Source organism: Sorex fumeus, unplaced genomic scaffold (assembly GCF_029834395.1).
Source record: "Sorex fumeus unplaced genomic scaffold, SorFum_2.1 ptg000003l, whole genome shotgun sequence".
NCBI classification, from domain to species: Eukaryota; Metazoa; Chordata; class Mammalia; order Eulipotyphla; family Soricidae; genus Sorex; species Sorex fumeus.
Genome location: NW_026606060.1, coordinates 23,032,798 through 23,059,581, shown reverse-complemented (window position 1 = coordinate 23,059,581; position 26,784 = coordinate 23,032,798). Strand labels below are relative to the sequence as shown.

General features: G+C 36.6%; 1 protein-coding gene across 5 annotated transcripts in view; it reads left to right on the top strand.

Moving 5' to 3' along the window:
• The window catches only part of OSBPL8 (oxysterol binding protein like 8), a 197,219-nt gene that overhangs the window by 134,147 nt on the left and 36,288 nt on the right, over window positions 1–26,784 (top strand). For 4 of the 5 annotated variants that reach the window (XM_056114713.1, XM_056114706.1, XM_056114730.1 and 1 more), the window contains 5 exons: window positions 8,394–8,464; window positions 13,886–13,963; window positions 17,255–17,356; window positions 20,628–20,831; window positions 24,538–24,622. In XM_056114713.1, coding sequence (XP_055970688.1) covers window positions 8,394–8,464; window positions 13,886–13,963; window positions 17,255–17,356; window positions 20,628–20,831; window positions 24,538–24,622 — 540 coding nt within the window. Of the gene's footprint in view, window positions 1–836; window positions 1,395–8,393; window positions 8,465–13,885; window positions 13,964–17,254; window positions 17,357–20,627; window positions 20,832–24,537; window positions 24,623–26,784 lie in introns of those variants that run through there. The other variant, XM_056114722.1, reaches the window with a different exon arrangement.

Sequence of the window (26,784 nt, the reverse complement as noted above, 5' to 3'; positions counted from 1 at the left end):
TCAAGAAACACTCTTATATTGCATACAGTAAATTATGAGGTTTTTTAAAAACTATTTTTTAAATAAAGAGAATCAGTTTTACATTATATGGGATGTTGTATGGGAATAGAGAAGCAGCCTTAAAATGTGTGCTTAACGAGGAACTATAAAATTCACGAAGTACAATAATTTACTATAAGATCTGTGTTGACTAGAGCTTTTTAACTTCGGTTTAGGTAGAATAAATGGATTTTAATATTATTAGCATATAAGTACTTGGGATTTTAAAGACTAGTATAAAAAATTATAATGATATATTATTTTGACTAAGGTACTTTCCTGTTAAATTTAATGGTATGAAATGAGTCTTTTAGCCTAGTAAAGAAGGATATTTTTATAACTGTGATAAAATCAGTTTTCAAAATAGGGGTTTTAAGTGGAAAAATTCTCTGGTACATTATATATTTTGAAATGTTCAAACATGATGAGAAAGAACTGTAGCAGCTTGTTTCAAGGGAAACAAATCTATTAGGGTATATAGTACTGTAATGGTGTCTTTTTAACCTTCTCTTTGCTTGGATTGCATTAACAATGTCTTAATGACTCTTATAACCCTGCTAGAGGTAAAACTTAAGTGTTTGTTCTTGGTTTTAGCTGTTGAAAGCCATCAAAATTGTACTTGAAAGACTATCTTTCCTTATGAATTCTTAATCATGGCTGAGGCAAGCATTAGATTAGATATAAATCTAGAAGCTTCAGGAAAGATAAACGGTGTTAGGTATATATCTGTTTTTTCAGTAAGCAAAAACCAGAAAGGAAAGAGTCAGAAGAGGTAAGGACTGTGGTTAATGTTGCAAAAATAGAAGAAAGAGGAGAAGATAAAAGGCTTATGTTTTTGAGAAGGAGGAGAAACTGATTTTTTTTTTCAATCTCTAAGTATTGATCTTGCTTTGTTTTCCTAAAGCTGCGAGTCAGTGCAGGGCATTATAGCTTTGATTAAAAGGTAAAAATCTTAGTGAAATAGCCTTCCTTGTTTGTCAGTTCATTTAAAAAGCCCAATGCGTGGCTTAATGCCTTTTCTGCCAGTCTCTTTCTGTTTATTGCTGATTTGACAGCCTCTGGTCCTTTTCCTTTGCTGTTAAATGTGTGTGTCCTTTGTTTGTGCTGGTGGATTTTGCTACATTTGTACGTGAGAGAAAAGCCTGTCATTGCCAGTCTGGTCTAATTATCCTTCTGGGTGAGCATATACATTAAATAGACCTTGTAAGCCATGAAAGAAGAGAGCTCAAAACAGCGTAGATTTTCTTCATGTACTATGGTTTCGCCTGTTTTATTTCCTCCACGAATTGATGGCCGAAAGCTTGTCCGGAATGCTTCGTTTGGAGGATACAATGAACTTTCTCCTTCATTGGCAGGTTTGTTTGTTTAATCTTGTATTTCTTTCTTAATTTCTTTCAGATGTTTTATTAAAACAGACTAGGTATTTTAATATCTTAAAACTGCTTCATTCAAACAAAAACAATCCTAAGGTGAGAGGTTAGGTTTTCATCACTGATGTTTATATGACTTGACTTGGTCCATTTTTTCTCAGTCGCTAAAGCTCAAACTTGAGAACTAATGAATGATTCAGTAAAGTATGAGTTTTGAGTGCCTAGAGTCTAAATGTTTACTTTGATTATGGAAGTACATATTATGACCCATTAGTAAAATTAGAACCTTTCCTATACTTGAATAAATGCAGAATTTTATAAGAAATTGCCCTGAGGTTTTTGCAGTTGGAACCCAGGTTTAAGATTAATATACTCGTTCATTTTTATAATTTAAATTGATGTTTATTTTACGCTTTAATGTCTCAGCTCCAACTATAGTAAAGTTGTCTGCCCAAGTATAATTTTGAAATGCTGTGCTACTTATTGATGGATGTATTTCCTGCGATTAGTTTTTCCTAAAAAACTGTTATGCTAATTTTAGGGTAGTGTTTATTGAATAAAATTAGGCATCTGACGGGTATGATTTGATGTTAAAAATTTGTCAGTGAGATATCTAAATTGATCTTTTGAAAAAATTGATCTGTTTTTTGTTTTCCCTTTTTGAAAATTTATCAACTAAATGTCTATATATTTTGAAATGTAAATATCTTAAAAACTTTAAACTGCTATATTAATATATTTAATCCATTTAACTTAATTTTTATTTTAAAATAAAAATGGCCTCAGCAGTTAATTATAGCGAAGGAATAATCATTGAAACAAGTACATGCTTTAATATCTTTTCCTGACACTCATTTTGTTACATTTGAATCCGCCTTCCTATTTTTACATTAATATTTATTTTTGGATTTTTTTGAATATTCATATCAATAGGTGTAATATGCAGTCTCTTGAAATAGTGAAACCTTTTATAGAAGGTGTTCACAGTTAAATAAATTGCTAAAATTTTACCTCTCTTTTTGTTTGCTAACAGTGTTTCTGAAAAGAATTGAAAACTATAGTCCAGAACTCTGTTGCCTAAGTAGCATATGCTTTAAACAGCTCTAAAATTCATAATCTGTAATTATGGTATCTAAATATAGCTGGGTTGCTTTCATGCTTCTTTTGCTCTCAGTGGTATGGATTTTAGAAATGGCTTTACAGATACAACATAATTAAGATATTTTAATGTTATTAAATACTCATTTTGCTTTTAAGTGGAATTTAGCTCCATTGCTATATTTGTCTGTTTTCTTAATTTTTACCCGTAAGCCGACAAGTTTGCTAGCACATGTGTGCTGACCTTCATGCCACGAGTCTTAATTAATATTAAAGAAAAATCATGTGGCCCCACTAAAGAATAGAAAAGCCCATCTCACATTGTCAAAGTAGATTTATTTAAGTAATTTAAGGCAGAATTGTCGAGAAATTTAGTCAAAGAGTATAATGAAGGTCATCTTGGATTGGTATGTTTCAATAGTAAACGGTCAGCTTTGTTTTTCAGTTACTGAATGGAGAAAATCATATCCCAGAAATATGTCTCTGTTCCCCTTACTATACCCAATAGTCATATTACAATCAACTGTGGCAAAAAGCTCTTTAAGTGTTTTATTTTGTCAACTAGGGAATAGAATAAAATTTCGTGCTTCAAAAGAAATGGCTTTTTAATTTTTAAGTGAAATATAAAAATTAAAATTTATTAGACATTTCATTGTACTGGAAAAATATATCTTTTGTCTGATATTAGTGGAGAGTTAGTGAATTAGTGAAATGTATATATTCTGTATATGCATACACATATTTTATATTTGGGCCACACCCAGTGGTGCTAAGGGCTTACAGCTGGCTCTGCACTTAGGGGTCACTCTTGACAGTACTGACGGGCCCCTATGAGATTCCAGAGATAGAAACCAGAGTAGCCATGCTATACTATCTCTCTGGCCTTCATGAGTAATATTTAAAGATAACTTTGACGCACTCTTGTATAGATATAAGCTTTTTAAAATTTTCGTTCCATAAGAAAAATCTCTCTGTAATTTCTGCCATAAATACATTGATAATCTCAGGCATAACTTCTGGATATTCTCATTGACCCAGTTTCCGAAACAGTATCTTAAAACTGGAATAAACTTTAGGCAAAATAAAATTTATAGAAAAATCTGAGTTTTAGTGAATTGGTGAGTTTCTTTTTAGCATATTTGACCTTTTCTGAGATTTGTTCCTTATGCCAAGTTTGTATTCTTGGCAATGTTTGGTATAAATACAGTTTTCATTATCTTGAAGGTAGGAAAGAAGTGTAATGAAAAATAATATAACCAGTAATGGTTATATGCCTTTTCCCCTAAAGAAAAATTGAACCCATTGAGAGTTTAGTTGCTTGGCTAGCATCATTCTGTTAGTAAGGGGAAATGCAAGGGTTGAAACTCGGTAGATTTATGTTATCACTTTTTTTCAGCTCTTCTACTGCCTTTGTTATATGCAGCTATTTTGTGGTATTATAATTTTCATTTGAATACCTGGCTTCTCACTAAATGGTAGGCTCTACAGAATTATTATAATAAATAACAAACTACATGTTTTTATCCCTATACTACTCCATGCTTAGAGGCATATATAAGCATGGAGTGTATGTGTGTGTGTGTGTGTGTGTGTGTGTATATACATATATATATACGCATATATATATATACACACACTAGGTTTGCTATAAATATTTATGGGGTGAATTGGTTGTTCTCTCTCCATTGATTGAAGATACGTATTCTTTATAAAAGGTATTCTGCTACTTTTTATAGTATAAACCAAAAAAGATAGTTTTGGATAAAGCTTCTGTGACAATACTGAAAATAGAAATTTATTTGCAACTATGTTCTTATCAGCATTATTCATAATAGACCAAATATAGAATCAACCTCAATGCCTTTCGAAAGATGATTCCTTTTATCCTATCAGCCAACTCCCACCCTCCTCATGACTTTGGTTTTGTAGTCAGTCTCCCAAGTGACTTCAGTTTTATAGAGTCTACAGGGTTTTTTGTTGTTGTTGTTGAGTATTCTGTTTCTTTGCACTTTTTATATACCATGAGTGAAATCATTCCTTATTTTTCTCTCTCCTTCTCCCGACTTATATTGTTTAACATGCCCCTCCAGTTCCAACCATTCGTAGCAAAAAAAAACACAAACTTTCGAATAAATAGTTCCATTATGTGTTTACACATGTACACACATATTTAACACATCTCCATTATCTATTCATTTGTAACTGGGTTGTTTGCCAGTCTTCTTTGTACTTTGTATTTTCAAAGAACCAGTTTTTAGTTTCATTAATCCTTTTTTTTTTTTTTTTGGTTTTTGGGTCACACCCGGCAATGCTCAGGGGTTACTCCTGGCTCTGCACTCAGGAATGACTCCTAGCGGTGCCCAGAGGACCATCTGGAATGCTGGAAATCAAACTTGGGTTGGCCGCGTGCAAGCCCTACCCGCTGTGCTATCACTCCAGCCCCTCATGAATCTTTTGTATTTTTTTTATTTTAATTTGTTTATGCTTTAATTTTTATTCTATTTTATTTTCCCTTATACTTACTTTTGGTTCATTCTGGGCTTTTGTTATTGTTATTTTTTTTTAGTACTTAAAACTTTATATTAGATTATTTTCTATTTTTCTTTTTTTCTGATAAAAAGTCTTATTGCATGAATGTCGCTCTTAGTGTTACTTTTACTTTGACCTCAAATATTCTAACAATTTATGTCTTCATTATCTTTTCCAATATTTAAAAAAAAATTCTCATGAACTCAGTAGTTCAGTAGCACATTTAGTCTTCACATGTTTCATGATTTGTTTGTTCAGTTTTCTTTTTATGGTTGATTCCTGGTTCTGTTCGAATTGTGATTTTAAAAAAGACAATATCAGACTTTAATCTTCTTTAATTTGTTAAAACATATTTTGTGTCCCAACATATGGTCTCTTCCTGAAAAAGAGATGCACTCAAGAAGATTTTTTATTCAGCTCTTTAGGAGTGAAGTGCCCTATAAATGTCTATTAAAGCCAATTTTTTTCATCTCATTTAAACTCTATGTCTCTCTTTCAGGCCTATTTTAGAGTTGCATTATAGATTTTTTATATTCTTTCATTTGATGCATAGATGTTAATGAGTGTTAAATTCTCTTGATACTTCCTTAACCTAAATGCATTTCCTTTCCCTTTCAATGGTCAGTGGTCAACTTTTTTCATTTAGGTTGAAGTCTGTTCTATTTTATATAAACATGACTGTCTTTGACACTGTTTCTTGTGTTTTGGTTGAAGGGGCCCCACCCAGCATTGCTTAGGGGCTACGTCAGACTTGGGTGGAGGTAACACTCCAGGTTATTACCACGTAGTGCTAAGTATTGATTGTGGGACCCCATCATTTCTCCAGTCCCGTATCTTTCTATGTTCTTTTTGTCTTTTGGACCACCTCCTGCTGTACTCAGAGCTTCCCCATTCGACCATAAGCAGTGGTCCAAGCTCAGTGGACCATAAGCAGTGTTCTGGGATTCAAACTCAGGTCGGGTACCTACATGGCAAGTACTTTTACTGCTCTACCATTTCTATATCGAAGCATATCGAATACTCTCAGTAGCTTGCCGGGCTCTCTGAGAGGGGCGGAGGAATCGAACTCGGGTCGGCCATGTTGGCTGCGTGCAAGGCAGACGCCCTACCCGCTGTGCTATCGCTCCAGACACAGTAACAACAAAGTCTCCAATGGAGACATTACTGGGCCCGCTCGAGCAAATCGATGATCAACGGGAGGGCCTTTATTATTTTTTATTATTTACCATTTCTAGCCCTGTCTTTGTCTCCCTTTAGGCTACCATTTGCCTGTCTGATTGTATTCTAGTCTTCTATTTTGAGCCTAGGTTTATCATGTGGTCTCTTTGTATTTCTGAGCTATCAGGTCTCTTTGTACCTTCTGATTGATTGATTTAGCCATTGATTTTTTTTTTAACGTTAGAAAATTATTATGTATTTTCTGTATCTTTATATAAAAAAGTACAAGTAGAAAGCTTGTGATATAGCTCACTTGGAGGGCCCTCACCAGGAGGTCTGACCATTAAATCTAGAGGAATTCATAAAATGCGGTAGGGCAAGTCTTCTCTAGTATAGAGTGATACATAAAGAGAAGAAGTAAAGGAAAGAACAACTGGAGAGTATCATTATTGGACTTCTTATCAGACACAGTCCAGCAGAAAAAGAGTGAAAGTCTTCTATCCCGTAGGCCTTGTCCAAATGTACCCTGAACTTTAGGAGGGATTCTGTTATTTCCTTTTTCGAGTATAGCATGAACTACGTTTGTGACCCCAGAAGACCTACAGCCACCATGTAGCCCCAGAATCCTGCATGGTCAGCTTTACAGCCTTGGGAGAGGACTCTTTATTACATCTTAGAGTAGACACATTGTACCTCTGCCTGGCTTGTCTAAGTATGGTGTTGCAGATCTGACCAACTTGTGTTTTGTGTATGGCGAGTAAGAATAATTCACCAGATGTTTTTAGTATTATAGCTCTTCCTATATGGTGTGTATGGGTACATCTCTCCAGACTGACTCTTCTGACTTATGCCAGCACTGCAATTTGTATTTCCTAGTGGTGGCATTAAATAAACCCTGTTTTTCAGTAGATACATATTTGAAATTATCAATAAATTAATTGATTTGCAACTGTATGTCAGTTCTTTTATATTTATCAAACCAATTTAACAAAATATTGTGTATATTTGTTGGATACATGCCATCTGATGGGACAACCAAGTGTGAGCCACTGGGGGTATGCAGCAGTATCAATGTCTTGATGGAATCCGCAGCAGCAGTAGCCATAGATCCACAATAGCACCAGTCACAACAATAATCCCCTACATAACAACCTGAGCTTTTATGTTTAACTGCCATTTCTGCTGTCTAATTAATTGTATCATATGTAAATGAGTTTTATGGGACAACCAACTGGATAATGTATGCCTTATGAAAAGTATTCGTGGGATTAACCAGTCAGATTTAGATCATGTATGTAAGTGATAAGACAGAAGTCTTGATTATCTGGCTCCTCTCTGACTTTCTCTGTAACAATTCTTTTGCTTTAATATACTTTTATATTTTTAAGTAATATGTGAATATAGATATAAAGACCCAGTGAACTGGGTCTTTTCCTAAGTAATAAATCAGTTAATATTTATAGCAATTATAACTGAGGAAGATAATTAGAATTGCACTACACTATAGCACTGTCCTCCCGTTGTTCATCAATTTGCTCGAGCAGGCCCAGTAACGTCTCCATTGTGAGACTTGTTGTTACTGTGTTTGGAGTACTGAATATATCACGGGTAGCTTACCAGGCTTTGCCGTGCAGACGAGATACTCTCGGTAGCTTAGAATTAGCTATAATTAAATATATGGTATGTTCAGAACACTGTGTTTATTGCTTTATTTTCACAATAAGGACACTATTAGATTTTTTACAAACTTTTTTCACTGAATATGTGGTTTTTCCCAAGTCTTTTGTCAATAATTCTGAAATTGTTTTCCAGTCTGACAAAAAATGTAAAGGAATATTTGGTTTATTTTGTCAGTTAAGTGTTTTTAGTTAGAAACAAGTTTACTAAAATGAAACTTCCATGAAGCCTGAATTCATTCAAAGGAGGACAGAAAGAGGTGTTTAGCTTTTACATTTGTTTGTTAAGTAAAGACTTCATTCCCTCTGTAAACCTTAATTTATTCTAAAGTTTATAGAGACAACGCCTTAGATATCTTCAAACTGTGATAATTTAAATAGTATATTCTAAACTTCGTATACTGATCTTCATCAAATATTGCATTTATTTTAAAATTCAGTGATGTATTCATTTACTTTTATACAAAAATATATATGTTCAAATATAGAAATACTGAAATAATGACAGTGCTTTTTTTTTAAGGGTTTGAAAGAGGAAAAGAAGACATTTCTCAAAATAAAGATGAATCTTCACTTTCTATGTCAAAGAGCAAGGTAAGCATTACAGCCTCTGAAAACATGATGTTTTAAGTGAAAAAACTAACACTGAAATCCTGTCCTTTTTTTTTCTGGGATATTGTTGGTGTTAACTAAGCATGTAGTATGTATTAAAAAGGTAATGTTGTACTGGGACTGATTTAAATGCTATTGGTAACTTGGAAATACAGCCTATTGGTTAGCCAGTGTTTACTCAAAAGATACATTATTCTCGGTGTGTCAGCTGTAGCAGTACTTCCCAAATTAAGAATCTGGGCATTTACTATTCAGAGATATTCCTCTGATTTGTACCACTTAAAATGAATTCTTAAATGTCTTAGTGTTATTTGTATCATACTCAATATGTATCCATTTTATCAGTTAACATTCAAAAATCTTCTGTAGTAATAGCCTGCAACTGAAAGACATTTTCTTAAAATAAGATCGTTTTCTTACTAATTTGTAGAATATCAGGAGTTTGGCTCTCTTCAGCTATATGTGTAGGTGTCATCACCTCTACTATATAAAAAAAAAAAACTGAGAGGAAGACAGAGACAGAGACAGACCTATCTCAAATATGAGATTTTTAAAAAGGGAAATAGTAAGGGAATAACAAATGGACAAAGTCATAAGAACAGAAGATTTTATCTAAGAACTGAACTTACCTGGGACTTGTGGGGAGAGAGGGGAGGGGTCCTTGGGACAGTGGTACATGGCAGCAGGCTCTCTGGTGATGGGTATGGTATTGAAATGTTGTATCTGTGAAAAGTGTGAGTAACAATACTGTAAATCTCTAAATAAAAAATGATTCTTTAAAAATATGGTTAAAAAATAAGAGAGGGGCTGGAGTGATAGCACAGCCAGTAGGGTGTTTGCCTTGCACGCAGCCGACCTGTATTCGATTCCCAGCATCCCATATGGTTCCCTGAGCACCGCCAGGAGTAATTCCTGAGTGAGAGCCAGGAGTAACCTCTGTGCATCGCCAGATATGACCCCAAAAAGCAAAACAAAAACAAAAACAGAGTTTCTTAAATGGGCATTTCTTAAACTATGCTGCCTGTACATATTCTTAGGTTTGTTGAGAATTTTTGCTTTAAGACTACACTATGTTATGCATTGGCCTTCTTATGAGCTTGTAATTCACTCATTTTACTATAATTTTTCAAGGGAGTTGACAAATTATGGAAAAACTGTTTACTTTTGTTCACATTTAGGAGCAGAAAAGTTTGTGGAATCAAATTTCAGTGGTTATAAGTAAACCTATTCCTTAATCTTGAAATGTTTCTGCTATTTTCAGAAGTAGGTTATACTCCATTTATGTTTCTATTTTGGGGAGTAGTTAAGAGGATTTCACAGTAGGGGTTTTTTTCAACAAGTTTTATTCACACTTTTCAAGAATTCATTATGTAAAGCACAGTCTCTAGTATGTGTAAAAGTACTTTCAAAGGAAGTTTTTAGTATTTTTAGTGTTTATCATGTGTATGTATGCTATAAATATTAATTATATTAATTATTTGGGGTATTATTTTTTACCACTTAAGAATTTTCAAAACAAGTTTAATATGTTCTTATACATTAATGGCCCATTTAAATTAAAAGGCCAGTTTTTTTTTTTTATGATACAATCTGGAGGCTAGTGATTTGAAACATGAAGCAAGTAATATGTATGTATTAAATCTTATGTTAAAATTACTATGCTACCCCATTTAATGGGCTAGAGCAATAGCACAGCAGGTAGGGTGTTTGCCTTGCACACGGCCGACCTGGGTGACCCGAGTTCGATTCCTCCACCCCTCTCGAGAGCCCAGCAAGCTACCGAGAGTAGTATTTCGCCCACACGGCAGAGCCTGGCAAGCTACCCGTGATGTATTTGATATGCCAAACACAGTAACAAGAAGTCTCATGATGGAGATGTTACTGGGCCCGCTCAAGCAAATCGATGAACAACGGGAGGACAGTGCTACAGTGCTACTCCATTAAATGCTCAATGATAGTAAGAGCATCTTCGTTTTTTTTTTTTTTATTAGTGAGACATCATGAGGTACAGTTGTAGACTTACAAATTTTTGTGCTTGGGTTTCAGTTATACAATGATCAAATACCCATCCCTCCACCAGTGCCCATTTCCCACCACCACGGATCACAGCATACCTCCCACCATCCCTCCCACCCTCCATCCCCCCATCCCACCCTGCCTCTGTGGCAGGGCATTCCCTTTCGTTCTCTCTCTCTCTCTCTTATTGGGTGTTGTGGTTTGCAAAAGAGGTAATGGGTGACAATCATGTTTGGTCTATAGTCTACTTTCAGCATGTTTCTCCCATCCTGGGAGGATCCTCCCAACACCTTTATTTGGTGTTCCCTTCTCTATCTGAGCTCCCTTTTCCCCTAGCATGTGTGGTTGGCCTCCAAGCTATAGAGTAAAATTCCTGGTACTAATCTCAGCCATTCTTGGGTGTTAATCTCCTATTTTGTTACTTTAAGGAGCATCTTCATTTTACAACAGAGATAATCCTGAGAAATTGAGTAACTTTCCAAAGTTATTAAGTCTTTGTAGTGACAAAAATTAAGGGGGGGGGAGGGAAAAAGGCGAGAAAGAAGTAAACTATATATAACATGCTAAACATTCTGTGACTGCTTAATGAAGAGACACAAACGACTATACCGTATTATATTACTATACTCTGTGATCATCATTAAGATAATGGTCAGCCAATTTAGAAGAAAAAAGTAGTATAGTAAAAGATTTCCATCAAAAATTTTTCCTGATATTTGTTTTCATAACCTGCTGATTGCCCAAGTTAGATGTTAGTGTATTTAAAAGGTTATAGAAGTTTGTCACCCGATCATTTTTTTCCAGGACTTGCTCTACCATTTGGTAAGGATTTTTTGGGGTGTATGTGCACTAATCTGCTAAGCTCATCTGATGTCCTTCGGACCTGCTGGTTCTTTGTATCCTTGAACTTTCAGGAATAACCAAGCTAGATGTTACCATGAAGTGACAGATATCCTTTAGTTCCTAAAGATAGGTCTTAAATTTGAGTTTGCCTGCAGTAATGTCTGAACAGTTAAAAAATGTGATCATTCAGTTTAGTGAAATGGCTAAGAATATGATGTGGGGAATTTGGCAGACCATAATACAAATCCCAGTACTTACTGACTATTTGATTTAGGAAAGCTATTTCATCTGCTGGCTCTAGTTGCCTTACTAGAATAGAAAAGAATTTACTGTTACTATCTCATAGGGTTGCTTTAAGGAACCCTATAAGGTTGCTCTAAGGGCAGGTCACATAGAATGTCTAATATGGTATACTTGATAAATTGTCAACAATCATGATTTTTCATTTCTTTTTAATGCTGTTAATACTATTCCTTGAATGATATGAGAAGTATTTTATGAGATGTGTGTCCTGTGTAGCTGTAAGAAACAGAAAGTTCATATTCCTCTTATGGTGGTAGTGGCATCTTTGAGTTCTCTAGATACAAAAAGATGGAGATCTGTTTGGTTTGAGAAATTTAACAAAATTGTTTTGTTATTCTAATAAATGCATCATTATGGGAGCAAACAAAGTGATGTTTCAAGTCTAGCTCTCAAAGGAGACTCTGAGAATTTGACTTTAACAAAAACTTAAATTAGATTAATGCACACTATCTACATTAAGCTGAGTTATCAGTTTCTTTCTGGATCAGCTACTTACTGCCTTCAGCCCAGTAAACTGCTTTTTTTTTTTATTCCAAGTAGTGGAGCTTTTTAAGGGGAGAAGTGAGAAATGAACTGCAAATTGCTTTCATTTTATTAATTCATCAGATACTTGCTGAGTTCTTCCCTTTTTTCTCAGATGATAATTTGGGTATTATTCAGAAGTAGGTTATACTCCATTTATGTTTCTATTTTGTAAGTCTTGTTTGTGCTATCACAGATCTTAAAATTGAGTGAAGGAGTCATATGTCCAAATATTTCTCTTGATCTTTTCTACTTATATCAATAAGTGGTGTTCAGCATTTTAAAACCAGCATTTGGATCATGTCATATATCTTGTCACTAGGAATACTGCTAACTAGTTTTTTCTTTTCTGCGATGTCTAACTATAGATAATAATGAAAGCCATAGGACAATAGAGAAATACACTTGATTCTGTTATTTTGGATCTTAGGGAAATAATGTTAGTTTTATGCTCTCCTATTTTGTTAAAAATAAAGATTAAATTCTCTTAGATGACAGAACTTTAAAACACTGCTGACTTAGGAGACCCAGATTCTGATCTGAGCTATATTATTGGTTGATTGTCTGTGAAAGCATCCTTCTGTAGCTTCCTTTTTCTAATTTTTAAAATGGTGGAATGCTTTGGTATTCATTGAAGTTGGAATTAGGCCTCTTCTTCAAGGTTTTTAGGAAGATAAGTGGAATACGTGAAGTATAAAAGTTTGGAAACCAGTTTAATAAAGTAATAATAATTTAAGAGCACTAGGTAGGTAGGAAGAGTAGGTACTAGGAAAGATAGTTTTAAAACGTACAACTAAGAGTATTTTAATTTAGTTTCTAAAGATGTGAGAGTAGCAACAATGTGTGTTTGCTGGAATTGTGACTCACTTATGTGCATTTCAACTGTTAAAAATTTGGTTACTTTGATCACTGCTTAAAACCAAATGCTTATATTTATTTCTTGGAAAATTATGTGCAAAAGTTTATACATAAGTTTATTTAACTTCATATCACAGATTGATTAGTTTTTGTGTGTGTATTTGTGGGTTTAACATGAATTTATTTTTTTCCACTTTTTTAGTTAAAGCACTGTGAGTTATTCATAGTTTTAGACATCCAATAGTGCAGCACTGGTCCCACCACCAGTGTCAACTTCCCTCCACCAATGTCCCCAGGTTCCCTCCCATATCTGTGCCCTCCCATCTGTCCTCTTGACAGCACCTTTCTAAGTTTGGTTGTTAAAATGAGTCTCTTGATTTCAGTGTTGTTGATTGATTGATTCTGTGCTTTGGATATTTGGCTGTATCATTCCTTAATACCACTTTAACCAACTTCCCTGACCTGGCCCCCTTGCTTCTCATCTGTTTCTTCTCATCCCCTCCTTTCTTTCCTTCTATTCCCTATATACTCTGAAGCCAAGTTGGTCAGGGCATCTCTCTTTAAAACATTGCATTTCCTCATCCAGTTATTCTAAATGCCATGTATGAGTGATATCATCCTGTGTTTATCCTTTTCCTGGCTTACTTCATTTAACATGATGTCTTCTAGTTCCTTCCCATATGCGTTCTTTTTTTAAAAAAGCCTAATACTATATAGGTAAAGTTGGTATTTGAAAATTGATGATTGTAGTATTGTGATTTGTAAATCACAGCAATAAATAACTTAACAATGAATACTTTTATATACTATATGGGTAGGGGAAAATGAAGGTATTAATGATGATTTCTGCTGTGATTTCAGTCTGAATCCAAACTCTATAATGGCTCGGAGAAGGACAGTTCATCCTCAAGTAAGCTCACAAAAAAGGAATCTCTTAAGGTTAGTTTCTTGTTATTTATGTGCAGTAATTAATAAATAATACTTTGCATGTACTAATAAGAAAAAGAGAAAAACATGTGCTTTCCTAAAAGAAAAAAAAATATTCAGGCAAGTACACATAAAAAAATGTAGCACTCTGTGTAGCACGCTGAAATTATCTGAGAGTCTGCCTGAAGACTATACAGGGCTACTTCTAACCCTTGCTGGCTGCTCAGGGCACTGAGGCCTGAGACCTTGGCACAGCTGGACCCATGACAGATGCATCATTATTTTGTAGATATAAATGGGAAGCTCTGGCATAGATTAAAGTTGGAATTTTCTGATTACTGGGTCCACCAGTAGGTGTATTTTTCTTTTTAAAAATATCTTTCTGGTAGTACCAGGAATTGAACCTAGGACCTCACACATGCAAGCACGAGCTAATGCTCTACTGCTGAGCCACATCCCGTGCCCCATATTTTATTTGATCATAATATACATGGCTTTAAAACTTTGAGTCACCCAAGTCTAGATTTCCAAGAGCTATTTATTATTGGGCCTGCTTTTCCAAAAGATCATGGAACACTGAGTTTCATTCTGAGGCCTGAGAGACAGCGTGGAGCCTAAGGTTCCTGCAGCTTTGCATGTGGCCAACTCTTGTGTGTGGTTCAATCCCTGTGCATGACCGCTTAGCACTATGGGTCTTCACATTGAACTCTCTCATTCTGGTTTCGCTGAGCATTGTTTGGGATGCCCAATGATCTTCCTCACCAAAAAAGTATCCAAGCATTCCAGTTGACTCTCATCCCTGTTCGGTCTCTTTTATCCATTCTTTTACTATGTCTGATCTGTACCTGAGTGCTGAGTGCACTTGCCTTTGGAATCTCATATTAAATTTAATTTAAAGTCAAATATACATATTGGTGAAAACCAAACATCTAAAGTTGCAGTTTATCCTTTTTGGGATTCTGTTTAAAATTTTGTTTTCTTTTGGGCTACAACTGGCAGTGCTCAGGGACTGCTACCAGCTCAGTGCTTGGCGGTCATTGCTGTTGGTGCTTGGAGGACCATGCTGGGCTGGGGAGTGAGGTGGGGGCTTCTGTTCATACTCCAGCCTTTTAGCTATCTCCCTATCCACTCTGAAGTTGTTTAGTAGTAGAATTGCTAAAATATTTTGTTAGATGTGTATAGTTCTCTTTACCACTCAGTGCAACTAAAAAGATTTTGTGTTTTTGCTTAAAAAAAATAAGTCACCAATGGTTATAACTGCTCTTCTCCCATCTTTCTAATAACTACAAATAATTATAGGACTGCATTATTATAGTACTATTTTCCCAGAATATCTCAGATGTAATTTATGAAGTGTAAAACTTTGATATTTTGAATGAATTTATTTCACTGTTGTGTTTCATATGTATCTTAAAATGTTAATATTAAGAAAGAACAAAATCTTCAGTTGCAAATGCTTGCATTTTGATGACTAAATAAATAACAGATTTTCAGCAATAAGTGTATGTGTTTAAAAAATGTTGGAATGTTCTAGCGTGATGTTAAAAAGTATGCTTTCTATAGTTAGTATGCCTCTCTTAATGCTGCCTAGTACACAGTCTGTGATTTACTAGCTGTGTTATTCTGGGAAGCTATGCCTCAGTTTTCTTATTTGTGAAATAAGTACAGTTATGGTGCTAAGTCAAGAAAATTTTGAATTTTATCAGGAGGATTGAATGAGGTAACCCATGTAAAAGGCAAGTTACTGTTCTAGTTAGAACAGTAACTAGTACACGAATGTTCCCAGTAAATATCAGTGCTTATAGTATTATTCATAGTAGGAATCCTGAAAAGCCATTAAAAGAATGAGGTAAAGTGGAAAACACTCTAAAGCATATTGAATGGGAGAGTGTTTTTTTATATGTTAAAACTATAACGGGGCCAAGAGACAGTGCTGGAATTAAGGCACTTGCCTTGTATACAGCCTGTCCTAGTTCAATCTCCAGCACTGCATATGGTCCCCCAAACACTGCCAGTCCATGTGACCCTAAGCACAGTCAGTATGACCCAACCTCCCACTACCACCACCTGCCCAGGTAAATGAATAAATAAATTAGAAGAAAGAACCAGAGAAAAAGTTCAGAGACAAGATGCTTGTCTTGAATATTAACCAAACCCAGTTGGTTCTGCAAGTTCTGTCAGGGCCCATTTCTGAGCACAAAGCCAGAAAAAGCTCATGTGTACCATCAAACCCAGTTCCTTCTCCCCAAAAGGACAGGGAGGTGACTAATGATTAGAAAATTAGTCTAGTGTCTTCTCAGAGTCGGGTGAGCAGACTTCCCCCTTCCCCCAGGTCCCAGCAGCCATGCCTACCTTCCACCGTCTCAGCCGTATTGATTTACCCACCAGACCTGCTTTACCACTTTATGACTGAATTTTGGAGGAGATGCAAATCAAGCAGCTAAAATTCTGCCATGTTCCGCAGGGCAGAAAACCCTGGGGCACTCTCAGGAGGCAGGCAGGCTGCTTACCTAGGCTGCCTATGCCCTGGCAGCTATACCCATGCCTCCCCCCCTGCAGCCACAGCAAGGCTCAACTCCTCAATGTCACTAATATTCTCTGCAGAGACATCGAACTGCAAATAATTTCAGGTACCCCAGTGCCCTGGCTGATAACTCTGGTATATTCTCAAAGTCGGGGTTGACAGCCCCCTCCACCACCCCACCTCCTACTTTGCCAAAGTCCTGACAATCCACGCCTATGTTCTGTACCCCATGCTGTGTCAACTCATTGGTCCAAACCATAGATCCTGAAGTCTCTGAACACATCCTAATCCCTCAGTACTAAAGTTCCAATAGGAGCACACCAAATTAGATGGGAAAGTAACAAGAAGCCAACTAAAATCAACAAACAACAACAAGAACAGCAACAATAAAAACACAGAAGGCTCAACTAGCAGCAAACAGCTTAATAAAATCTTAGGCAAGGATTTAATAACCCATTGATCATGTGTAACAATTTTTACATAAAAATTGACTTTTTATACTTACCGATTTTAATATTGGATTTCTGTTATCTAATCAGTTTCAACTCTAGAGTTTTATCAACACGTGTAGCTTTTGTATTCATTGCAATAAAATTTAAAATTAAGAAAATTAGACTGATCTTTCTTCTGAAAATTTCTACCAGTTCTTAAAGATCATTCTTATAACATAATATGTTAGAATTCTACATTTTGAATTTTATACTTTACATTCTGTAGACCTAAGAACTATATCATAGATGTTCAATTTTTTTTGCTTTTCTGTTATTTTTCTAAAATAGGTACAAAAGAAAAACTACCGAGAAGAAAAGAAACGAGCTACAAAGGAATTACTCAGTACAATCACAGATCCTTCTGTTATTGTTATGGCTGACTGGTTGAAGGTCAGTTTGTATTAAATCTTGAATTCAAGTTACTGCATATTGACTTCTAAATTTGGAAAGCCCAGAGTGCAATCTAAAGCCCACAAGATAAAAATCAACTCTGTGGTGACTGTTTTACATTGGCAAAGAAACTATTAGTTATATCCCGGATGCTCTGTCTTCCAGCATTAATGGGGAAAAGGAATCTTAATGTTGTCTCTCTTGACAGTAAAATCAAGTAGAGCTAGCAGTTCTTCTAAAAAGACTTGATATGTGTGACTTTATGTATTCTAATCAGTATGTTGTAAAAATGTTTTGCTTATGTTATCATTTAGCTTAGAGTATACATTATTGAGAAGATATGAGATAAAGTTAATGTAAAAATTATTTTTATGAAGAATTTCTTTTCAGAAAAATATACTTTTTTTTTGGTTCAATACTCATTTGATCTTGGAATACTCTCATTTGTTTCATTTCCTTTTCTCTCATCCTAGTCTCTTTTGTCCTCTTTCTCTTTTTCCTTTTCTCCCAGTGTTAGGGATGGAACTTATGGCCTCACAATGGAAGGCCAGTGCTCTATCTCTGAGCTATTTCCCCAGCCCACTTCTTTCTCATTCTTATCTAAAGGATGTTTAGTAGGAGTCTTACAAATTAATGCTAACTCTAAAAATAATAACATTAAGAAGCTGAAGAATATGAATCAGTAGTAGAATACCTACCTTACATGTGGTTGGATTACCAACACCAACTCACATTTTTTAATGCAGTCTCAGGCACTGCTGCTGTGATCTCTAGCACCATGGCTAGAATAACCTCTAGAGGTATTGCAGCCAAACTTGGTGCACTGCAACCAAGTGTGTGACCTCTAGACACCACATGTGTACCCCCCAGTACTGAACAACAAGAAAGAGAAGTGAGGGAGAAGACTCTGTAAGTCAATAACACTCAAAGTATATGTGTGTATACAAAGAAAGAGTGTGTGTGTGTGTGTGTGTGTGTGTGTGTGTGTGTGTGTGTGTGTGAAGAAAGGATCAAAGAAACTATAAGACCCCCATCTCCCAGAAAGTTTGTAAGTACCGATATTTAAATAAAAATCATCCCAGCTCAGAAAGTTTTCCTTTCCCCCAAAGTTGGTGTTACTTCCAACCAAGAGTCTTTAGAAATCTGTCAAATTCTCTTACTAAAAACTGGAGTCTTGTGATAGTTTGCTGATGGTTAAAGTAATACTGAGTCTTTTTTAGTACTGTGCTTAAAAACTTAAGATCACTCTACCTAGAAGTCTTTAAACTCCAGATCTTACTAATTTTAACAGAGCTGATCCCACATTTGCCCTTAAACCATACCCCAGTAGACTACCCAGCACATCTCCTGTAGGTTACTTCATTTTGATAATTTTCCCTCCAAATGCTACTGTTAAATCACCAAGATCCAAAATACTGGCTTAGAGTATTGCATCCTTTCACTTCTCTTGTATTTTCACCCTTTTCACATGTGTGAATGCTTTTTTTCTTAATTATTCTCTTTTTTTAATGCCTGACTCCAAACTCTTCTCTTTAAAATTCTTTCTTAGCACAGTGGGTAAAGCATTTGCCTTGCATGCGGCCAACATGGCTGACCGGGGTTCGATTCCTCTGCCCCTCTTGGAGAGCCCGGCAAGCTGCTAATTGTATCTCACCCTCACGGCAAAGCTACCCGTGACTCGGTATGCCAAAAACAGTAACAAGTCTCAGAATTTGTTGTGAGACATTACTGGTGCCTGCTCAGGCAAATCGATGAACAATGGGAGGACAGTGCTATAGTGTTGCTATGGTATTCCTATTTAGGAAGACCTGAATATTAATAGCACATGACTAGTTCATTTAGAGTATATATGTCTTACAGTAAGTTAAAGTGAGAATAATTCTTACTGTTTAAAATGTTATTCTTTTCAGTTCTTGAATTCATTTATTTGCATGGAAATAATTTTAAAGGACTACAGGAATAGAAATTGATAGTAAAACCTCATCAAAGTCTTATTGGCATAAGCAGTAGGGTAAACAACATTTTATGAGACTGTAGAAAATTTTAAAGAATTTTAAAAAATTTAAAGCTTGTGTTTTAATGACTTATGCTTTTAATTTCTCTCCAGGAAATGTATCTCACACACTCTTTAATTTCTAAGAACAAAGTAATTTAGAAAAGGCAATTGTAGTGGCTATAAGGTGATTCTTCCCTTCCTCTTTCTCCTGTCACAGATCAGCATTCCCTATATAGTGTATTTTTAGCACTGTTGATTTAGTGATGAGGGGAAAATGGTATAAAGCATATTAATCACATATGCCCATAAATAATATAACATCTGTGGTAAATGGTAAGGAAAAATTCTTTGCTATAGAATTTATTTTATTGCCCCTGGCCTGGCCAGGAAGATTGGAATAACAGTTTTGTTTAGTATATTACTTCAAAATACTTGATCCTATCTCACTAGAATTTAAGTTCCTTAAGTTCCTTAAGAGCTTTTAATCAATCAGTCAATCACAACCATCCTGTTACTCGTCGATTGCCTCGAGCAGGCCCTAGTAACGTCTCCTTCGTCCTAGCCCTGAGATTTTTTTAAAAAGTGCCATATTCAAGGCTCTTTCAGAGTTAGGAGAATGAGACCCTTCATTGTTACTGGTATTTCGCATAATGGGTACGCCACGGGGAGTTTGCCAGACTCTGCTGTGTGGGCAGGTTACATTCGGTAGCCTGCCAGTTTGTCCAAAGTAGAATGAGATGATAAGATGTCGCGCAGCCACAAATGCGGCCGTGCTTCCGGGAGCTGGGTTTTTCCTGGCAGTTGATGGGATTACATGGCGCCAGGGGGCCAGTTGGTGCGTGTGACCCCCGCCTACTGGAATTTGGAGGATCTGGGTGGAGGATGCTCAGCCCCAATCCGAGTAGGCTTAGAGATGTCAGCCCCAGGGAGATCAGTGAGCCTGTAGGAGACACTTCCTGCTTCTAGTTATTTGCAATACTTAACATTGAGTAGCTTAATAATGTTGCAGCCTAAGAAAATTTTCAGTTTGGATCTTGTGCAATTGAAAGATAAATACAGCGCTTTATCATTTTTTATTGAAATAACATTGGTATGTGACAGTACAAAGCATTATTTCTTTTATTTTTCAGAGTATTATTTCTTAAATAAAAAATATCAATTTAGATTCTGTGGTTTATAGTACTGCTAATAATAGGTTCCCGTGCTCATAATTCCAATACCACACCCATCAGTGTATCCACTGTACTTAAATAAACTTTATTTTTTTTTTTGTAGATTCGTGGTACTTTAAAGAGCTGGACCAAGCTATGGTGTGTGTTGAAACCTGGGGTGCTACTGATCTATAAAACCCAAAAAAACGGTCAGTGGGTAGGGACAGTCCTTTTGAATGCCTGTGAAATCATTGAGCGTCCATCAAAAAAGGATGGATTTTGTTTCAAACTTTTCCATCCTTTGGAGCAATCTATTTGGGCTGTGAAGGTAAGTAAGCATTTGTTATATAGATAAAAAGTTAAAGATAATGATATATGAATAGACTGGGGCTGGAGTGTTAGTACAGTGGGTAGGGCATTTGCCTATACATCATGCGGTCAACCTGGGTTTCATTCCCAGCATCCTATATGGTCTCCAGAGCACCTTGAGGAGTGATTCTTGAGTGCAGAGCCAGGAGTAGCCCCTGTGCATCTCTGGGTGTGACTCAAAAAGCAGAAAAATTAAAAGAAAAAAAATTTGAGTAGAATTGAGCTAAATCACTTAGGAATTTATAGGATTGTTGTCCTTTACTAGGATTTCTAAATTTATTTCTGTTTTCAAACGAACATTCTCCTTTCTGTCATTAATCATAATGAATTACGCTCTAAAAGATTTTGTTTACCCCTATGGCTGAACTTAAAAATTTCCCTAAGAAATGTCTCCCAAATTTATACTGTACTTTAATATCCTCTTTGTCAATTGGGATTCCATTTGTCTTTTTTTTTTAACTTGCTGTGACTAAATTTGCTTCATATTATTGCATCATTTTAATTGTTCCTCCTTACCAGAGTTGTAATTATCCTTAAGCAGAAACTCCAAGTCTTTTTGTGGTCTTGTTTCTAGAGATGTAGAGATGTGATAAGATGTCTATAAGAAAAGACAGTTCTATTCTTGTGAGAGACAACTTTCTGTGAAAACGGAGTTCTAAATACTAATATAGGTAAAAAGTATAACTATGGCCCCCTTCTGTTTTTATAAGAGCATTTATTTAATCGGGAAAATTTAAATGCCATATTTGATAACCAAGTAATACTACAAATATGTGCTAGCTTAATAAATGAGTTCTGCTGAGGATTTTACAAAGCGAGCATTGCTTTGTTTCTGAGGTACCTTTAATTTTAATAAAAGATTTAGAGTTCCCCCTTTAATTAGACCTCATGAGATTTGCACCAGCTAAACATAGGCTTAAGTTTTTTAGCTTGTTCCAAATTGCATAATGGCCAGTATGTGTAAACATAGGAAAAGTCCTGGAACTTTCAAACCTCAATTTCACTGGTGTGCAACAATAGCAGGGATGAATGTAGGATCCAATGTGGGATTAGGTGCTTCCTCCAGTGAAAGGAGTCAACCCGTAAAACCTCTGGTATTTGTATGTCATTTGGTTTTCAAATAAAAGTTACTTTCAAAAATGTTTATATGTACTATAGTTCGGGGGGCTAGGAGGTTGCCCACCTGTGCTTGAGAGCTTGGGCATCTCTCCCAGTGATGCTTGGCCTTGTGGTAGGAGCCCTGACAGTGTGATTGCTCAGACCCAGTATTTCTGGGGTGACCAGGATTGCACCTAAAAGAGTCCATAAAATGCCAGCAGTCAGTTTTGGGGAATGGAAAAGCATATGTTCCACTCACTTTAGCTCTCTCCATTGCTATTCTCTGTGTTAAAGTTTTTATATCCTTTCCTCTGTTCTTAGGAATTGTTAGAATTACGGTGAAATTTTAAATCATTAAGAATATTTTAATGTAAACCTGACCTGAGTGCCCGAGAACACATTTGAAATTTTATTGACATTTCTTTTACTTTTTAATGTTGACTGCATTTTCTAATGTTTATGCTTCTTAAAATGCATTTTTCTTGATCTTACAACTTAAAAGTGATACTTTTTTAATTTAAAATTATATCACAAATTTAGTCCTTGAATTTTCTTTCCAGAGAAAACTTGTGAGTTTATCCTGGTTAAAGAAACTTTGGTATATCTACACAATGGAGTACTATGTAGCTGTCAGAAAAGATGAAATCATGAAATTTACATACAAGTGGTACTACATGGAAAGTATCATGCTAAGAGAAATGGGTCAGAAAGAGGGACAGACATAGAAAGATTGCATTCATCTGGGGAACATAAAGTAACAAAATAAGAGACTAACACCCAAGAATAGCCAAGATAAGTACCAGGAGGTTCACTCCACGGCTTGGAGGCCAGCCGCACATGCTAGGGGAAAAGGCAGCTTAGATAGAGAAGGGAGCACCAAATAAAGATGTTGGGAGGATCCTCCTAGGATGGGAGATGCATGCTGAAAGTAGACTATAGACCAAACATGATTGCCACTCAGTGCAAACCACAGCACCCAAAAGGAGAGAGGGAACAAAAGGGAATGCCCTGCCCAGAGGCAGGGTAGGATGGGGGGATGGGGGGTGGGAGGGATACTGGGATCAGTGGTGGTGGAAAATGGGCACTGGTGGAAGGATGGGTACTTGATCATTGTATAATTGAAACCCAAGCACAAAAATTTTTAAGTCTACAACTGTACCTCATGGTGTTTCACTAATAAAAATTTAAAAAAAGAAGGAATATTTTAATGTTAAATTTAATTCCAGGTATTGGTAGAAGGAGGGAATTTTTGTACAATTATAATAAACATTAGTATATCCTCCTTAAGAATATCTACTTTGGAACATTAAGGAATTTCACAGTCAGTGGTTATGATTAGGAAATTGTAATGTTTGAGTTTTTTGTGTCAAGGATTCTTAACTCTTTACATGGACACTTACTTCTCAGACCTCTAAGGAAAATTCATTCTTTTCCTCAGTATACAAATAAAATATTGCAGCCCAATGAGATTCCTTAAGTTACATTTCTACCATGAAAAAAGTTTGAAATCCAAACAGCCTGACTCTAGGTTTTGCTATACACTGGTTCTAGAATTGACACATAAATTATAGGGTGACCTAAAAATAATCAACAGATATTACAGAATTCATTGAAATTTTATTGACATTTCTTTTACTTTTTAATGTTGTCTGCATTTTCTAATGTTTATGCTTCTTAAAATGCATTTTTCTTGATCTTACAACTTAAAAGTGATGCTTTTTTAATTTAAAATTTTATCACAAATTTAGTCCTTGAATTTTCTTTCCAGAGACAACTTGTGAGTTTATCCATTATTGTTCTAATTATTATAGATTTTCTGGAGTTGTATACTTCTAAAACAAGCAACTCCATCTTACAACAGAAGTCCTTTTTTCATTCTTGTTTCTGGAAATAATAGTTTGTTTTTATAGTTGTTATTTATAGAAAACATATAATTATAAGGTTATAAAGTTGAGGTTTATTTTTGTCTACTTATAGTCAAAATCATTTCTCTTTACCTCTTAAATTATAATCTGTCCAATATGGTGAATTCTATGCTTCTTTTCAATACGAACAATATAAAGTTGTTGGTTGATAAACATGATTTAACTTTCTGTTCAGATGGTGTATTGTTGAGAGAGAAAAAGTTCATAAATGTTAACACTTAAAAGTTAATTCTTAACAGTTGCATTCTTTTTTGGGGGGAAGCAAAAAAGTTAGGATGTGAAGGGAGAGAGAATAATTGCATGTATGAGAGAACACAGGTTTCTCTAGAGTGGAAATAGGCAGGCATTGAGACAAGCAAACAAGATATGTCATCAAGGGAAAAATGGACTTGAAGAGCAAGGCAACATTTGCTTTCTTGATTAAAAAATAAACTGCTATTTTAGCGTTAATAAGAACATTAGCTATTTTAATGTTATAAATTATAACATTATTTTGAAAATAGATTTAATGTCAGCATTTATACTTAATAAGTATGAGACTTATTTTAAATAATTGATGCCTAACTTAGAGTATTGCATTTAATTATGGGTACGAGAAGGGCGAGATTTCCTAAACTCTACACCATTTGTTTTGTTTTTAAGGGTCCAAAAGGTGAAGCAGTTGGATCCATAACTCAGCCCTTGCCCAGCAGTTATTTGATCATTCGAGCTACTTCAGAGTCAGATGGTAAGCACAAGTTTTGATGGACTGGATTTAAGAATTATTTAATATATTATTTTCCTCGCGGGTCCGGAAAGCGTCCTGGAGTGTGGCGACGGCTGGGTAGTGGAAGTAGTGTCCAAATAGACCACATCATATTCAATCGACGGTTTTGCCTGACTGATGTCGCTGTTGTCCCAAAATTTCGAACGGGATCGGACCACCGTCTCCTCCGTGGAAAATTCTACTTCACAGAGCGGGGAGAAAGGGCTGCAAAGTTCAAAAAGAGAACTCCCAGAACGACGACCAACTGGGAACTCTTTGGTACTATTGCGGCAACATGGGAAGATGCCATTGTTGACAACATTGACGAGGAATACGATCGACTGGTTCAGCACCTCCATGAATGTGCGAGGAACGCCAAGAGAGAGATAGCCACAAAAAGTCGCCTATCTTCGAAAACTCTTGAGCTAATTCGCCAGCGTGGTTTGGCGCATGCCTCAGGCAACCGCAAGCTAACGTCCGAGCTTGCAAAGCAGTGCAGAGATGCGATCAAGGAAGACCTCAAAGAGAGAAGAGCAGAAGTACTGGTAGATGCGGCAGAAGCCGGGAAAAGTATTCGTAACGCCCGCCTGTCCTTCGCCAACTATAAGACCAAGATGACTGCCCTCCGACGTCCTGATGGATCCATCACATCCTCCAGAACGGCAATGGAGAAGATTATCCATGACTTCTACTCAAATCTCTTCGATAGCCATGTCCACTTGCCGACATACCAAATTCCACAGGATGGGTATGTCGTTCCCAACGTTCTCCCTTCCGAAATCCGACACGCCATTTCGTCAGTAAAGAAGCAAACAGCACCCGGCCCAGACAAGGTCAGACCTGAACACCTGAAGAACCTGCCGTCAGTACTCATCAATACACTGGCTCGGCTCTTCACTCGCTACCTGTCTGAATGCAAGGTTCCATCTCAATGGAAAACCAGCAGGACCGTACTACTGTTCAAGAAGGGAGACATCCATGACATTGGCAACTATCGCCCGATCTGCCTATTGTCTGTCATCTACAAGTTGTTCACTCGAGTCATCCTGAATAGAATTGGCAGAACACTAGATGAAGGACAACCATGTGAGCAAGCAGGGTTCCGCAAAGGATTCAGCACCATCGACCATATCCACACGATAACCAAACTCATTGAGGTTTCTCGGGAGTTCAAGATGCCGCTCTGCTTAACGTTCATTGATTTAAAGAAGGCCTTTGATTCTGTTGAGACGGAAGCGGTCATTGAAGCCCTAGCCAATCAGGGCATTCAAGCCCAATACATCAGGATCCTCCGTGAGCTGTATTGCGGATTCACTACCAGGATCTCACCATTCTACAAAGAAGTGATCGTTGATGTCAAGAGAGGGGTGCGGCAGGGTGATACCATTTCACCAAAACTCTTCAGTGCCACCCTCGAGAACATCATGCGACGACTGGAATGGGAAGGAATGGGAGTGAAGATAGATGGTTGGCAACTACACCACCTCCGCTTTGCTGATGACATTGTTTTAATAACACCAAACATCAGCCAAGCGGCACAAATGCTGGCCGACTTTGACCGTGAGTGTGGAAAGGTAGGACTACAGCTGAATCTTACGAAGACAATGTTTGTGAGAAACAGCCTTGTTCCTGACGCCCCATTCGCTCTCAATGGAACGACCATCTCCGAATGCAACAGCTATGTGTACCTAGGTCGAGAGGTCAACATGACAAATGACCTGGCACCCGAGCTGCGCAGGAGGAAGAGAGCGGCTTGGAACGCCTTCAAGAACGTCGAAGAAATAGCTAAGAGGACGAAGAACCTCCGGCTCCGGGCACATCTCTTTGATTCCACTGTTCTTCCTGCATTAACATATGCCTCAGAGACCTGGGCCCTACGCAAACAAGATGAGAACGCCATTCAGGTCTCCCAAAGAAGAATAGAAAGAGCTATGCTTGGAATATCACGTTTCACTCAAATGAGAGAACGAATCCGGAGTTCTGACATCCGTCGACGATCAAGGATCAGGGACGCTGTCTCATTTGCCAAGGTGTCGAAAATCAGATGGGCTGGTCACGTAATGAGATTTAAAGACGACCGTTGGACTAGAGCTGTTACTGATTGGATTCCACGGGATGTCAAGAGACCGCGTGGCCGCCCACCT